At 27.9% G+C, this 17,668-nt stretch overlaps 1 protein-coding gene across 1 annotated transcript; it reads right to left on the bottom strand.

Annotated features, from left to right (window-relative positions):
• Nucleotides 1-5,592: 5,592 nt before the first annotated feature.
• LOC110603418 (alpha-1,4 glucan phosphorylase L isozyme, chloroplastic/amyloplastic) lies at nucleotides 5,593-17,405 on the bottom strand. The gene is made up of 15 exons (XM_043953998.1): nucleotides 17,183-17,405; nucleotides 10,682-10,887; nucleotides 10,492-10,593; nucleotides 9,908-10,084; nucleotides 9,552-9,827; nucleotides 9,096-9,367; nucleotides 8,354-8,471; nucleotides 7,868-8,269; nucleotides 7,594-7,746; nucleotides 7,376-7,504; nucleotides 6,861-7,097; nucleotides 6,556-6,632; nucleotides 6,241-6,427; nucleotides 5,858-6,058; nucleotides 5,593-5,744 (listed from the first exon to the last, which is right to left on the bottom strand). Exons 1-15 carry the CDS (start codon nucleotides 17,388-17,390, stop codon nucleotides 5,628-5,630), a joined length of 2,862 nt encoding a protein of 953 aa, XP_043809933.1. The 5' UTR covers nucleotides 17,391-17,405; the 3' UTR covers nucleotides 5,593-5,627.
• Nucleotides 17,406-17,668: the final 263 nt, after the last annotated feature.

The following is a 17,668-nucleotide window of genomic DNA, read 5'->3' as shown; positions in this document are numbered from 1 at the left end:
ATTTCATGCTCTAATCTGCAATTAAGAAAAGTTTAACATTGTATTCTATATTGTTTATTTCTCTCTCTCTCTCTCTCTCATTTTCCTTTCAATATCTCATGGACACTCTTCTTATGGTGGCCGGTAGATAGGTAAAGGAGTCTTTGCCTTGACCTTAAAGGCAAATATTTCTGCATACTTCATAACAGTTATATTTCAAGGCAAAAAAACTTGAATTGATTAGGCTGCAAAAGATCAAGCTACAAGTAAAAAGCTTGTGTTTGGCCTGTCTAAATATTCTAGAGCAACTAACAGGCAACACAAAGGAAGCTTGAAGAACACCTGATCCTCTAACTAGCATCTGTACCCACTTTTGACTGATGTGACACTTTCCCGTAATCAGAAGGAACATGTTCTCTGAATCATCTTCTTCTTCTCTCTTCTTTTTATATATCTTTTCCCTTTCCATTGACATAGCATTATCATGAATATTAATACCAAACTGAGTTGTTCTCAATAATGCCCAAGCTATCAATCAGGCTTGGAAGGAGCTACATGATTTAGCATGTAAGCTCAACACTGTACATACACAGAGATACAATGAGCGTAAGCTGAGAATTTACTAGCTTGGGTTTAAGTTCACACTGGTTTTTATTCTCTGTGGAAAAAAAAAAATGTTAAACACATGAAAGAGGGAAACTAAGAATGAAAGGAGGCATGTGCATGGCATGAATTTTTTAGCATTATTTTTGGCAGAAAATATTAGTGTTCCTTGTGGTTCACACCTTGCAACCTATTTGTTAAGATTGAAGAACGTGACAGGGTTAAGCTGGAAATGAATTGGCAGACATGTTTAACATAAATTGCTACGAAATTTTTGTTGATCCTTTCACATGACCTCCGCATAGGAAATGCCTAGGTAAGTTTCCAGCTTTTTGCCAGTTATCTTTCTCGTTTAACACTAATTTCGTCAATCCACTTTAACTATTTCTGGGGCTTTAACCTCAAATGGACAGGTTTTTTTTGGTAAATTCCTTAAAATATTTTTCAAATTAGGAACGGGACACTGTTAATGCATAACATTGGATTGATTTTGCTCATTATAAGAAAGAATAATTTTTTTTTATTAATTTGTACTTGTAAATATATTTCTTATACAATCGATTTCAATTGGGTTTGAATTTAAAATATCACAAACTCAATTAAAAGAATACCTTCACTAATATCATAGAAACATTATTTTATATTTAATATTAAATTGAACAAGAAATATTTATTTCAAGATGATATTATTATATATTGTTTACATTGTTTTATAAATCAAACTAATTAATTCCCAGTGGAAATTTATTTATTTTTAATTCATTGCATGCATTAATTATACAAAACAGCTTTCTTTTGTTTCCAAAAAAAAAAAAAAAAAAGACCAAGCTCTATAAAGTTTATGCATTTTAATCCGTAAGATTTATGTACGTAATTGTTTTTTACTACAAAGCAATCTTTTATGAAAAAAATATTACATTGATATAACAAGATGGCATTTCATATAAGAATAAAGATATATGATGTCTTTCATAAAATTAATATAATAAATTATTTTAAATCAATAAGTCTATTTATATTCTAATTATTAAACTTATATATTTAATTCGTGATTATTAATTTCAATGTAATATTTTCTCGTATTACTTTATAAAATTATAATTGTAGAATTATTTTCTCATAAATAAATTTAAAAATCGATATATTTATGCCATAGGAGCTTCCCAACTCTATGACCCTTATTACTCTTATTATTCCCTGAATCGTAACCTCGATTATCGCTGCATTAACTCCATCATGTCTGTACTGAATCATCCAGCATCGCCTCCACCATCGCTCGCAGACCACCTGGAGTGGACTTCTATCCATTCTTGACCTCTTTACCATAATCTAACGCCATCTATTGTGTACTAACTAATGCTTCTGGGTACTATTTGGCTCCCAATTTGCAGAATTGGGCTGCCAGGTAGGCCGTCCGGCAGTACGGGATGGACCTTGCTGGATATGGAGGCGCTGTTGTGAGCGGTTGGCCTTCTTTTACCTTTCTTAACTTTTTTTATTTTTATTTTTTAAATATTGAATAGAAAAGAAATGTTGTATGTTTTCTTTTGAGAACGTAGGAGCAATACTATTTTGTTACCTCATCCCCGGATATTCCGTCATTGTCAGCATCTTCCGGTAATTTCGCCAGAGCTGGACTATTCTAGCATAACGGCGACTATTTGTATGAAGTACTCCGGCCTTACCTCACCTTAATATGAGCATTAAAAGTGTGCACTTTTGGATTGTTTTCTAATAATATTCTCTTCTGGGTAGATTTCAGTTTACAGGTTTAGAAGTTTTACTCTTGAGATAAGAGCTAATGGGAAGAAGGTGATCCATGTAGCTGACTTCAAATTGATTTGTGATCTACAATTAGTTCAATCAAATTGTTTTATTATTATTCCTGTAACTTTGGTATTAAGAGATGCATGTCTCTTTTCCTTATGCACATGGTGAAGTTGAGCACGAGATTGGTGGCTGCATCATTACTTTTGTATCTATTGGCGTTTTCCCCCTTTTATCTGTAGCAGCTATACTATAATTTATTCATCAATTAATGCCTCTTGCGTCTGCAGACTGTCACAACACCACAAGATGGCGCAGAACAGTTGGCAGTTGCACATCCTGGGTCAACTGTGTGGACTAACTTTGCCTTTCAGCTTCAGGGAAATGGCACTGGGAAGAAACGCTGAAACAAAACAAAGGTTGTTCAGTCTGCATATTGTGATTCTGTGAAGTTTAAGAGACTTCTGGCCTTTAGCGCTTCCAAGGTAACTTTAAATCCTCCAGTTCCAAATGTTCATATGTGAATCCCTGGCACTAGGGGTGGCTTCGGTTCTAGTTTCAGCCTTTACGATGGAACCGGATGGGCAGCATATTTTAGTTTGATTTGATTTTAATTTGAATCAAATTATTGAAATAGCTTAAAATGATTTTGTACTCGACCAATTGGTTTCACTCCAAGGTTGATTTTAGTCAATCTGATATTAATGGTTTCAAGCGGATCTATATAGCACAACATGGGAGACAATCCTATGCATGCTGGTGTAATTTTAATTTTTTTACTTCCCCTTTTTTCCTACTTCTTTCTCGCACGTCTTTAATGGTATTGTTTTAAGTTAATTTATAAAATGAAGGATGTACGAACGAGTTACTTGAATGAATCCAATTGACTCTAATTTTTTAATTTCAAACATAATTTTTTTATATTATAGTTTTTACCAATAATATTTTTTTAAAAATAATTATATTTTTATAATATATAAATTATTACATAATATTATTTTCTTTCTCAAATGTGGATTAATAGTAATACAAAATTGTATATTTATTTACATAATGTCAATGATAACATACTAAAACATTATCATGATTGCAACTTCTTGTTTTTCAGTTTGGCTTTAGAGGCTGAATTTTATGAATTCCGTAAGCTGGCCATAAGACTTGTATCACTTTAACTCATCAATGAATTTTTTTTATATCTTGACCCAAAAAAAAAAAAAGTAGAGGCTCTCCTTTTATCTTGTGTTGAGTTGATCTTGCGATCATATATTACTTGAGGCGTGTACCAAATTCTACGTATCATTAATAGTGACTCTCAATTTATTACCCTCTGTAGACGATCTTAAAATTATTTCTTTGACCTGTTTTTGATCTTAATTTGTTTCACATCATTTCTCTTATGGCTTTGGTTCTAACTCGTTTGACATGTATTTGCGATCTTTGCTTAAAGCATGGCCATCGTTTGGGCAAGGTTTTCGGTTCTCAATGTCACATAATCTCTTTCTTTTTTTTATTAAATCATTTTTCATCTAGCTTCATATCTTTGTAGCCTAGGGTTATATTGCTTAAACTTTAGATCTTATTATTTGAGTGTTATTGATTTTTTTTTTTTTTTTGAAATGAGAATTGAGAATTGGGAGGGTAGAACATGAGATCTCTCAAATTTATTCATATACACTTATTATTAGGCTAAATATGTGAATACAAAATTATTGATTTTTATAGTTGTGTAGAATTTTTGACAATGCTAAAATTTTGAAAAATAAACGCATGCTAAAATATTATTTTTAATAACTAAAGTTCAGTTTATTTTAAATATTTTATAAAATAATATCATAAACACTTAAAACACTCGGACAATCTATTAACAAAAAATATTTTTGTAATTAATAAAACATATTTTCGTAATTAAAGAAAAATTAATTAACTTTAAAAAAATCACTTTTATTAATATAAAAGAAAAATAATTATCTAAATTTTAAAAATTGTATTAAAATTATTATATATAATCTATTTTTAGTATTTGTAATAATTTATTATTAAAAAAGTTTATTCAAAATATTTCACATATAAATTATAAATATACGTAAATGTAACATTGTTAAAAATAAAACAGAAAATATTTATTTTTTTTATTTTCTTGATAATATTATGAGGAAAATTTTTTTATATAGAGAGATTTACAATTTAGTTTCTGAGTATTACCATTATTAATAAGTCAATCTCTATATTTTAAGAAACCTATTAAAACATTCTTAACTTTTCTTTCCGTCAATAAAATAGTTTTTCTATCATTTTTTCTGTTAAAAATAGATAAAGAGTGATAGAGAAAATTTTTAAAATCTAATTTTACCCTCAAATAAAACCTCTTATTTAGTTATTGGATATTACTGTTAGTAACAAGTCAGTCCCTACATTTTTAAAGATCTATTAAAATATCATTATCTTTTCTTGTATCTATTAAAAAGTTTTTATCGTTTTTTTCCGTCAATGAAATAGTCCCTACTCCTCCTCCTTCTCCTCCTTAAAAAAGAAGAAGAAGATGATGAAGAAGGATAATAAGAAGAAAAAGAAGAAAAAAACGAAGAAAGAGAAAAAGAAGAAAAATTGAAGAAGAATCAAAAAAGACCTTAAAGAAGAAGAATAAGAAGAAAAATTGAAGAAGAATCAAAGAAAAAGAAAAAGAAGGACAAAAAAGAAGAAGAAGAGGAGGAAGAATCAATAAAGAAGAAAGAGGAGGAGGAGAAGGAGGAAAAGAATTGTGTAATTTGGTTTTTTATTATACTTTTAACGGTAGAAATAGACGAAAAGACTATTTTGTTGACGAAAAGAAAAAATAACAACGTTTTAATAAATTTTTGAAAATGTATAAACTGACTTATTAACAATGGTATATCCAAAAACTAAATTATAAATCTCCCTTTTATATATAAAGTATTTTTAATACTATACTTGCCTCATTTGTTATTGGCTCATTGTCAATGGCGAAAGAAAGTAGATTGATGAAAAAGAAGTCTCTGTCATGCTTAAAAATGTATAATGATTTAATTCCGATAGAATGAGAGAGTTGAGATATAACACAGCAAATAGAAATATTTGAAACTTTATTTTTTATCATTATTAATTTACAAAATCGAACTTCACATCCAAAATTATTTAGACCGTCAATATTATTAAAGTCCCATTTAATTCTGGAAGGCAAATCAACCTTACTGAGTGTGAGCAAATCAACCTAGCATGAGCTAGTGGCACCACCAACGCCGCAACTCAAGTGATGGTGACTATGGCAATATGATAGGTCCAATATTCCAAATATCCTTGGCATATTCATGGATCGTCCTGTCACTGCTGAACTTGTACGAACCTGCTGTATTCATGATTGACATATTGGTCCATCTCTGCCACCAATTACAGATGTTACCCAATATGACATGGATTTTTTATCCAATTATTTAAATAAAAATGAAAACTGAGATGGACAAGTATGCCACATCAAATAAATGTAACTCACCCTTTGGTCTTGATATGCCTCGTCAACTTTCTCTTGGCATTCTACATAGCTGGGGAAATCCTTGCCGACGAGGAAATAATCAGCACGTCCAAATCCTTCATTTCCTTCTAATGATCCCAACAGTTCATTATAGTTGCATGAGCCAAAAACACCGGTTCTAACAAAATCTTTCACTTCTTCAAATCGTGGGTCCGGAACAAACTATATAAGAGATTAGCATGGTTGAAATGTTAAGTATCTTGTTATCTATTTTAGCATTCACTTTATACATTGAAGACTCTTGAATAAGATCATTGTGATAGTATTTTTTCTGTTAGATTAATGACAGATATTTAGTCAAGAAATCATTTCAAGCCAAAAATTAATTGGTTCATTCAGCATACCTTCCCCATAGCTCTTTCTTCCCTCAGCCCTGCTATTTCATGAGCTTTAGCACCAAAGAGGAAAAAATTGTCTTCTCCAACCTCCTGTCGTATTTCAACATTGGCCCCATCTAAGGTTCCAATCAGGATGCAACCATTCATAGCAAACTTCATGTTGCTCGTTCCACTGGCTTCCATCCCAGCAGTACTACAAAAAAAGGAAAATATAGTGCTCACTCTTAACTATCATCACAAAGCTATTTTCAGGCTTAGTTCTAAATATAAGTCAAATGTATCAAGTCGGCAGGAAACGCATATGGAATAAAATTGAATTACCTGATATGCTGTGAAAGCTCACTTGCAGGAATAAGCAATTCAGCAACACTGACGTTGTAATCCGGGACAAACACAACCTAAAGTTTAATAAGGAAAAGCAAATAGAATACTCCTGTTTAGAGATAGAATGAAACTTATTGCAAGTGATTGATTTGAGGTACATCTAAAATTAAAGAGCACAAACCTTTGAATTTTAAGGTTTTACAAACCAAGATTAACTCAGATGAAATAATAACAGAAAAAACTATATATCTTGAGCACAAATATTCATGATTTGCAATCAATATTAAGTTTTAAAGCTATACCTTAAGTAAATCACCTATTTCAGGGTCATGATTAACTGTAGCCCCCACATCCGTGATAAATTTCACAATCCTTTTGGCTTGCACATAAGTGGCAAATGCCTTTCCACCAAATATACAAACTCTAGGAACATACTTAGCTTTCCTTTCAACAGCACTCATTTCTTTCATCTTCTTGTAACGATACACAATTCCAAGAATATTCAGCAGTTGTCGCTTATATTCATGAATACGCTTCACCTGTACACAATAACTTCATCAACTAGTTAGGAAATGCCAATTCAAATGAAGAACAAGGAAGAGAGAGAAAGAAAACTCTCCCCCCATTATTGTGCTAGCCTTTCCATAAAGTCTCATAATTTTACCACTTTCTGAAGTGGGTAAAGAACTCAACATAATTAATTTTGCTTCTCATTTGAAGTTTCTATGTATTTTCATCTGTTTGCTAAAATATATATATAATACTTTACAAACTTGCATTAACAGGAGTACGAAGACTTCAAAAACAATAAATGTACCTGGATATCAAACATTGCATCAGGGCTGACAGAATACCCTGTTTTTTCTTTGAGCAACGACGCAACCTTCATCTTATTGCTTTTCTTTGCTGCCCTCCACTGGGTTTGGAAATCCTCATTATCTGCAAACTACATGTACAAATTGCACAAATTAATCATTGTGTGGGCTACCGATTGAAAGTATTTCAAAAATAAAAGATGTATATATGGTGGATTACCTTTCTTAGTTCAGCCAGCTTTTCAGTATTTAAAACCCATTCTTCAGATCCAGTCCACTCAGTAATAATTTTACTCAAATCTGGATTGCAGAAACGGATCCATCTTCTTGGAGTAACCCCATTTGTTTTATTTTGAAACTTGTTGGGCCACAACTGCCAGCACGGGAGGGGTAAGAGATATAAACATTTGCGCAATAATTTGGAGAGGGAACCCCATAGTTTCAATTAAGTCATTTAGAAACTATTGTCCTGCAAGCAAATAAATCAAGATTACCTTATAAAATGAATTAAACACTTCGTCTTTCACTATTTCACTATGGATCGCAGCAACTCCGTTTACTGCATGACCACCTACAACACAGAGGTTAGCCATGCGGACCATCTTTGGAGGTGGTTCTGCCACCACCTCTTCCTTCTTCCGAGCGCCTGTGCTCTTGGGTCCACCTTTGCTTTCTGTTTCATCTCCACTATCAACTTCATCTTTTTCGTTAATCAGCTTGCCTGCCTCATCAGAATTTTCACTGATAGCTGCAGCGGAGCTTTCCTTGGGTTTAGCAATTAAATTGGCAAAGGTGGAAGGCAAATCTACATTTTCTAATATTCTCATCTCCTTCAGTTTTTTCTCCAAAAGGTCTGAATCTTCCCTCCCATACTCAGAAACAATTGTGTTTATCAGCTGCAAAACCGAATAACAGAAACTAGAATTAAGATGAGCATATCACCACATAAATAAGGTTTCGTTTAAAATATCCAGTATTACCTGTTCATCAATCATTTCTATGATCTCTACATGTCGAGGTAAAAGATTCTGCATAAGATCTAAACTCCATTTCTCCAAAGCTTCAGGTAAAACAGTATGGTTTGTGTATGCCGTAGTTCTGGTACATAATCAACAGAAAATGAGGTCATAACTTACAAGATATAAAATTTGAGAATTGCAAATAGAAAGGTTAGGAGAGTGATGACCAACAAAGGCCAATTGCAAACAACAACGAATGCTAGATAAGGAACTAAGGGTAGATAAGTAAATAAATATTCACTTCCTGTTTTTCCCTTTTTTTTTCCAGATACTATGAAACACCGAAACACGAGCAAACAAAAGCAAAGGAACTGCTGAGATGAGATATTCAGAGGAAATTCACGGGCAAACAACACCAGAAAATTAAAAAGAAGAACAGAAGAAATAAAGAAATCCATAAACAAAATGTGACATGCCATTTGTTTCAAACTCCAAGTGGTAGCTAGCTCATTTCGATTTATAGACAAATACACTGTAATAAATCAAGGACAAAGTGTCAAGTGAAGAGTCCATAATTATATTCCACTGACGTGAGAACCTAAGAGCAAACTCACATCACAACCATCCAGCGCTTCATTATGTTCAAATTTTCCAAGCATAATCATCTTATAGTGCGTAGATTCCAAAACAAACAACATAATTATGATTGTTTTATTGATATAGCAAAACAAAACAAAAATCATGCAGTTAAAACAAAGGGTACCTTTGAGTAATGTTCCAGGCCTCCTTCCAGCTTAAGCCTTTCAGGTCTATCAAAATCCTCATCAGCTCTGGAATGCAGAGAGTGGGATGAGTGTCATTCATCTGCACTGCAACTTTCTCAGGAAAGTCTTCCCATTTTATGTTTGAGCCAGATCTTCTCTCAAAACGCTCAATAATATCTTGGAGAGAAGCTGAACATAAGGTATATTGTTGCTTCAAACGTAGGATCTTGCCCTCCAATGAGTTATCCCCAGGGTAGAGAATGTAGCAAATCTAATTCAAGGAAAGCATTGCAATGATTATCCTATAAATTCATATACTTTTCTCCCAAAAAAGACCAAGCAGATGCAGATACAGAAGCAGAACAAAAAGGAACATTTGATATAAGCTACCACCTTGAAGTGCAGCAACTTAAGTGTGTAAACAGAAGACATTTATATTCATAAGAAATTCAGACCTTTTCAGCATTTGCTAGGGCCTCATATGCCTTTGTCTGCTCCCCAGCATTGAAAGCTGACAAGTCCAGATCTTCTGCTGGAGCTTTAGTTGACCAAAGTCGCAGGTTAATAGTGCTTTTAGTTTTATAACCTGGTATTGGCAAATCATATGCCACAGCCATTATATCTTCTCCTCCAATCCAGTGTTTTTTTCCATCAGAGCCACTAACAACCTTGCCGTAAAATTTTACTGGGTATGAAATGTCATTTCTCACAATTTCCCAGGGATTACCCATCTACAAGGAGAAAACATGATTAACCAGTAGTCATATTTAAAGGAATCATCTGAAGCAAAAGATAATGAGCAGAAAGCAACCTCAAGCCAATCTTCGGCAACCTCCTCTTGACCATCTTTTGTAATTCGCTGTTTAAACAAACCATACTTGTATCTTAATCCATAACCCCATGCAGGGTAATTTAATGTTGCCATGGAGTCCAAAAAGCAGGAGGCAAGTCGCCCAAGACCTCCATTTCCAAGTGCAGCATCAGGCTCCTGTTATCATATGACCATTGAAATTAGCTAGTAAAAACCCCTGTAGAACCCTATAGGCACACACACACACTCTTTATACTGGTCTATAACATATAAAAGTATGAAGGCTTTACAGCAGATATTTAGTTATAGCAAGGAAAACTTGCCAAATCAAAATTATTTTGAACTATGAGCCTCAAGCTGGAGCACTATAGGGTTTATTCTATATCCCATCTACCTGCAAATTTCCTCACAGGCTACGAAGCCTACCATTTGAGCATCAACCCTCCTAAGTAATACATGTTATAGTCGCACATTGTACCAACTTTGCCATGCAAAAGCCAACAACACCCCCCCCCCCGGCCCAAATAGTAATAATCTTAAATTACAGCTAATTTATACTGAAAAAGCTGCTAAAGCAAACTCACATGACGAGCCACACTTTCCAAATCGTGTCCTAGCTTGGTCAAAGCCTCCGCATATGCACCGGTCAGCTCTAAATTACCAATTGCATTCAAAAGTGCTCTACCCTGCAAGAAAATATCATGATAACTAACATAATCCTTTTCAGACAATGAATTATCAGTTGTTGGAACACAAGCAGAGGTCATGACGGACCTGCAAAAATTCCATTGACAGATAGTACGCCTGCTTCAAATTCAATCTATCATAGCACTCATAAGTCGCATTCCAGTTTATGATGAGAGCATCACGAACACTTTGTGCAGTTGCAACGAATGCCTTTGGAAGCTCAAATTTCTCTGGTGAAAATAATGGTGTGAATTCTGCATGGTGTTTGATACTTGAGGCGATAGATGAAGCATCTGTAGACACCAAAATATTCAAGTGAGAATAAAAGATATCTAGATTGCAATACTATTAAGGAAGCGTTAAGGAAAACACTTCCAATCTTTCGTGCTTCCTCACTGTTGCATAACTAGGAGTAAGAATTAGATTTTTTTTTTTTCCTGTTCCTTAATTAGAGGAAGAAATGCCCTCCACCTTGCATAAACACAACCCAGAATAGCTTAACTTTTGCGGTGCTACATTTCCAGCAACCAGTCATACATTATCGAGTCAGTATCAATAAAAAGGATGCGGACACAACAACCTTGTATGATTAGTAGCTTAACACATGAAAAAGCCAGTTAGATCAGCTAGGACTCTTTATTTTCGAAATCAACTGGAGAGCTCTCGCACCGTACAGCAAGTTTGATTGGAAAGAGATGGCTAGTTAAAATCGCCAAATAGCATGAATTTGGACAATCTTGCATGCTAATCCTTTTTCAATTCTAACAAGATAATGTAAGAGGTGGTAGTAAGCATCATTCAACATCTCCTACGCTAGAAGAGAAACGATGGATGCTTAAGTTAGTGCTTTAGCATTTAAAACACCAAAATTTAAAGCACGACAAAAAGACTCAGAAAGGCATGTAGACCGGAAGCTCTCATCCGCACGCACACTTTCATCCACACGTACACTATGTCAAATCTATAACTTTATATTTGTATCAAATTGCACATTTAATATTTTTTATTTTTATTTTTAAATTATATTTTTATATTTAATAATAATATTATTTATATATCTATAATAAATATAATTTATTATTTTTATTATTAAAATTTTTATATAATTTTTTAATTTTTTATTATTAGTGACTTTTTAATTCACTATTATTATTATTAGTTTGTAACTTTTTAATTTCAATAATTTTTTAATATAATAAATTAATCATAATAACATAAAAATTTTAACATATATATTTTATTTTTATTTTTAGTAATAAATAAATTGTAAAAAAATAATAACCAATATTATTAATTTATTAATACTACCATCTCTATCCCTTATGTGAATAATAAGAGATATATGAGAGATTAACAAATGCACAATTAACTCTATATAATTATGTTATATGGTATAAATAAATTATTTTCTATATATTTATAATTTTATTTTTATATAAAATAATAATTAATATTTATGTTAAATATAATTTATAACTTGTATTATCATTATTAATGTATAATTTTTTTATTTCTTATTTTTTGATATAATAAGTATAATTTATTATATTGATTGTTATTACCTTTTGATTTACAACTATTTTTTTAATATAATATATTATTAATATTATAATAAAATTTTTATTGTATTTTTTTAATTTTAATAATAAATATAATATTAACAATATATTTATAAAAAATTAAATAATTATCATATATAAAAATATTTAAATAATAAAATAAATTATTATCACTATATATATATATATATAGTAACGAGTGCTATATTTAGTTTTATTAGTTATGCCGAGTGGCACACTTAATCTGTTTTATTTTTATTTTTAATTTATATTTTTATATTTAATAATAATATTAATTAATATGTCTATAATAAATAAAATTTATTATTTTTATTGTTATAATTTATATATAACTTTTTAATTTTTTATTATTACTATTAATACATGACTTTTTAATTTTTAAAAATTTTTTAATATAATATATTAATCACAATAAAATAAAAATTTTAACATATATATTTTATTTTATTTTTCACTAATAAATAAATTAAAAAAATTATAATCAATATTATTTATTAATTAACTAATGCTAGATGAAGGTGAATAATAGCAAATATATAAGAAATAGTCTTAAGTCAACAATTAATCCCAAATAATTATATCATATGACATAAAATTATTATTTTTTATATATTTTTAATTTTCTTTCTATATAAAATAATAATTAATATATATGTTAAATGCAATTTATTATATTTTAAATATAATTTATTATTTTTATCATAAAAAATGTATGAATTTTTTATATAATATGTACAATTTATTATATTAATTGTTACTATTAATATATGACCTTTTCATTTCTTACCTTTTATATAGTAAGCATAATTTATTATATTGATTGTTATTATTATTTTGATTTTTTACTACTTTTTAATATAATATATTGTTAATATTATAATAAAAATTTTATTGTATTTTATTATTAAATTATTAAATTATTATATTTTTATTTTTATAATAAATATAATATTAAAAATATATTTATAAAAATTGCACAACTACTAATAAAAATATATGTTTATATAATAAAAATAAATCATTATATATATATATATATATATATATATATATATATATATATATATATATATATATAAAAGTGCATAATAAAATATTATATAGAATTTTTTTTATTATTGTTAATTTATTGATTTGATAATTTTTTAAAATTATATTTAATATAATATAATTAATAAATATTATATATTTTTTCACTAATATAAATAATTATATAAAATAAATATATATAATCGATTAAAATTATTATAAAAAATATTAATTGTGATAAAATAAAAAGTAATTAAAAAGTAATTAAAAAATTAATGGAAGTAATTATATAAAATATTATCAAAATAAAATTTTATTAACTTAAATAATTTATAAAAAATAAATAGATATAAATATTTAAAATATAATAAAAATAAAATAATGTTTATAATACTCTATTTTAAGAGTTATAAATTTTGAATAAAAAATTATTAAATTTAAATTATTATAATTTATTATATTAATAATTATAATAATTTTAATTTCTTTACTTTTAAATAAATATAACTTCCATAGATTCATTTTATATAAAATTCACTAGCATAATTTTCTTCACACGACTCTATCACTTTCATTAATTTCACTTGTATTTTGAAAAATTTTTTTATTATTCTCTTTTATTTAATATAAAATACATGACTACACAATTTTTCTAATCAATTTAACTCTCTCTTGAATATATTAAAGGTGAATAAAAATCATTTAAATATTAAAAAATTTTTATTTAAGTGATTTTTCTTATTCACTGTTATCACCGTTATCCATTATTCATGAAACTTAATAAATTTTATTTTTTAAAAAATATAATTCCAGCGACCGCTATTTATTCCTATTAAAACTTAATAAATTTTATTTGTTAAAAAATATAATTTTTTAGTGAAATCTGTATTTAAATATTAATAATATATAATAATGTACTAAAACTTTTAATTTTTTTATACAATTAAATTTATTGATATATTATTTATATTTTAATTAATATTTGAAATCTTTAAATTTCATACTTTAAAATTTGAGCACACTAATTAGATTTTTTATTTTTCTCTACAATTACTTTTTTTATTTTATAATAATAGATTATATATTTAATTAATATTTTTTATATTATTTTGAATAACAAGAAATAAATTAATATACTCTCCCTCAATTAAAACCAAATGTAAATATAAAAAAGAAAATATTTTACTTCTCCTCATAATAGGGATGAATTCATATTATTTTATAAAATAATTTTATATTATTTATTATTATATATAATAATAATATAAAATATTTTAATAACCGCACAATATAATGACTAGTATATATATATAAGGCTGGGTGTAAAATAGACTAGGAAAATGTTGATAGTGACATATTTAAATATGTGCACTTATGCTAAAATTTGTGTATTTATGTTAAGTGGTATATTTAATATATTTTTTTATTTTTAAATTATATTTTTATATTTAATAATATTACTAATTAATATATTTATAATAAATATAATTTATTATTATTATTATATTTATATATAATTTTTAATTTTTTATTATTATTGTTTAAATTTTTAATTTTTTGTAATTTTTTAATATAATATATTAATTTATAATAAAAATTTTAAAATTAAAAATTAATTATATTTTAAAGATAATTAATATACACCTATCTTCCTAACTATAAAACGTCAAAAATGATATATTTAAATTTGTAATATTTTTTTAATTATATTTTTATTATTAATAAATATATATATATATGAATAGACTCTAAAATAAATTGATAAAAAAATTGATAAGTGTAGCTATTAAACTTAGCGATGAGAGATTGAAAAGTAACACAATTAATCCTACAACTACTACTTTCGTATTTATATACCGCCACATTGAAATTTAATAAATTTTACTTTTTAAAAATATAATTTTTTTTATATAATTTAGGGAAAATTACTTTTTAGTCCCTGAGGTATAGCGTAATTAACATATTCGTCCCTCTATTTTTAGAACCCAACGCTTTCGTCCCTGAGGTTTAATTCCGTCAAAATTAGAGGTCCCTCCGTCAAAAATGCCGTTAGTGATAGGAAAAATGACCGAATTACCCTTTCTAGAACTCAATACTTTAGTCTCTGAAATTTAATTTCTACAAATTTATAGGTCCCTCTCTCAAAGAATTGAAGGAAAAAATATATTTTTGTCCCTAAGATATTACATAATTAACATATTTGTCCCTCTATTTTTTTGAATTCAACATTTTAGTCCCTAAAGTTTAATTTCGTCAAAATTCAAGGAAGAAAATCTCAAACTCAATTTCCATAAACAAATAAAAATTTTAATAAATTTAAGATTCAAATTCAGTAAAAATAACAAAAATCAAAATATATAAAATTTAAATTATTAAAAATAAAAAGTTAAAACTCAATATAAATATTTTTTGTGATGCTGTTCGTCATCGATCACTGCTCGCCATTTTAAAAATTCATTAAAATGTCTCTGATATTTTAAAAAATTTACTAGTTAGTCTTTCCGTTAATTTTAGTCGTTAAGTGTTATAAAAAAAATCTAAAATTTCCATGATATGGAGTGACTAATTAGTAAATTTTTTAATAATTTGAGGGACTAATTAATTTTTTTTTCTAAACTATAGGGACTAAATAGTAAAATATTTAGTGATAAAATTAATAGAGGAACTAACTAGTAAACTTTTTAAAATGTTAGGGACATTTTAATATATTTTTCAAAATTGAGAGACTAAGTAGCGAGTTTTTCCATACTATAGGGACTAAATAGTATTTTTTCATTTTATTATTGATAGGGGTATTTTTGGAATTATATTTATTCTCTTTTCTTTGATCAGGTGAAAATCATTGACTTAACAGAAATTTTTTACGAAGGGACCTTGAATTTTGACGGAATTAAACCTCAGAGGCGAAAGTGTTGGGTTCTAAAAATAGAGGGACGAATCTGTTAATTACGCTATACCTCAGGGATTAAAAAGTAATTTTCCCAATAATTTATTATTATGGGTTAATAATATATAATAATAAATATTAAAAATTTTAAATTTTTATTATATTTGAGTTTAATGAAGTATAAATTTATATTTAAATATTATTTTAAGTTTAAAATTTTTATAAAATGTTAAAAATATTATTTTATAAAATAATAACAGTAATAATGAAATAATGATTTAAATAATTTTTAAATTAATTTTTTAATTGATTCAAAATCATTAATTTAAATTATTTAAAAATTTAATATTAACTATTATATATAATTCAAATTTTCCTTATTCGTGGAATCACAAGCTAGCAGACTTTCCCCTACTAAAGTCCAATTAAAAAAAATCCAATAATAGTAATTGAGTTTTATGAAATTCGTTATAATTAAAATCAATTCTTTCAGGTTTTTATAAAATTTAAAATGAATTCTATAAACTTATCTAATAATATTTTATGCATTAAAATGTCCATAATAAATTTTTTCATTATTATTTATTTTATTAGTTAATTAAATAAATAATTAAAAAATTAATGATTTCAAAATAAATAATTAAAAATTATTTTAATAAATAATTATATTTTTTAATTTTTATATTATTTTATAAATATTAAATAAAAATAATAAATACTACTAAACAATCAGCCGTATATTTTAAACTTTTAAAATCTTTTGAATTGATTGAATGAAATAAAAATTTTCTTACACAAGAATATACACTAATATCAACTCTCATACTAATTTTCTATTATAAAAAAAATTGTTCACCATATATATACTTTAATTTATATTTTATTAATTATATAAATTTTATTAAATTTTAATTTTAAATTATATCAAACTAAATAATAAAATTTATTTTAAATAAATTCTATTTAAAATTTAATTAAATTTCAAGTAATTTTAATCATATAATTAAACCAAACAGTATTTAACACAAACAGAATCTAGAGAAGAACATTAAGCAAAACAGCGGATAATATAAACCAAAGAAGACAGCGCACCTTCGCCGGAGATCGGATTTTCGAGTTTCGTCTTCGGCTCGCTAGACACATTCTTAACGGAAAACGACCTCGCAAGAGGCCGGGACCTCAATGTCCGAATCAATAACAGATTCGATCTCCACTTGCCACCGCTTCTGGAACCGAAATCGACGAATCTCGAAACAGAACTACAATGCGAAGTCGCAGAGAAATGTGGAGTCGTCGCCATTCTCCCTCTCTCTCTCTCTCTCTCTCTCTCTCTCTCTCTCTCTCTCTTGCAGACTCAGAGTGAGTGGTGAGCGGTGAGTGATGAGTGTGTTCAGAGTATATAAATAGTGAGTGGTGAAAGACGATCGTACAGATTCAAACGTTCAATCGTAAAAAAAGGAGAAAAACTCCGTGATATTTCACGGGATTTATTTTTAACTATCCAAAATTGAGGAGGTCCCGCGTTGACAGAGTCTGGAATTTGATTATTTTTCGGATCTCACTTTTTTCCATCTCCTA

Source organism: Manihot esculenta, chromosome 2, assembly GCF_001659605.2.
Source record: "Manihot esculenta cultivar AM560-2 chromosome 2, M.esculenta_v8, whole genome shotgun sequence".
In the NCBI taxonomy this organism is placed as follows: Eukaryota; Viridiplantae; Streptophyta; class Magnoliopsida; order Malpighiales; family Euphorbiaceae; genus Manihot; species Manihot esculenta.
Note: the sequence above shows the minus strand (reverse complement) of the source record. Positions and strands in the feature narration are given on the sequence as shown.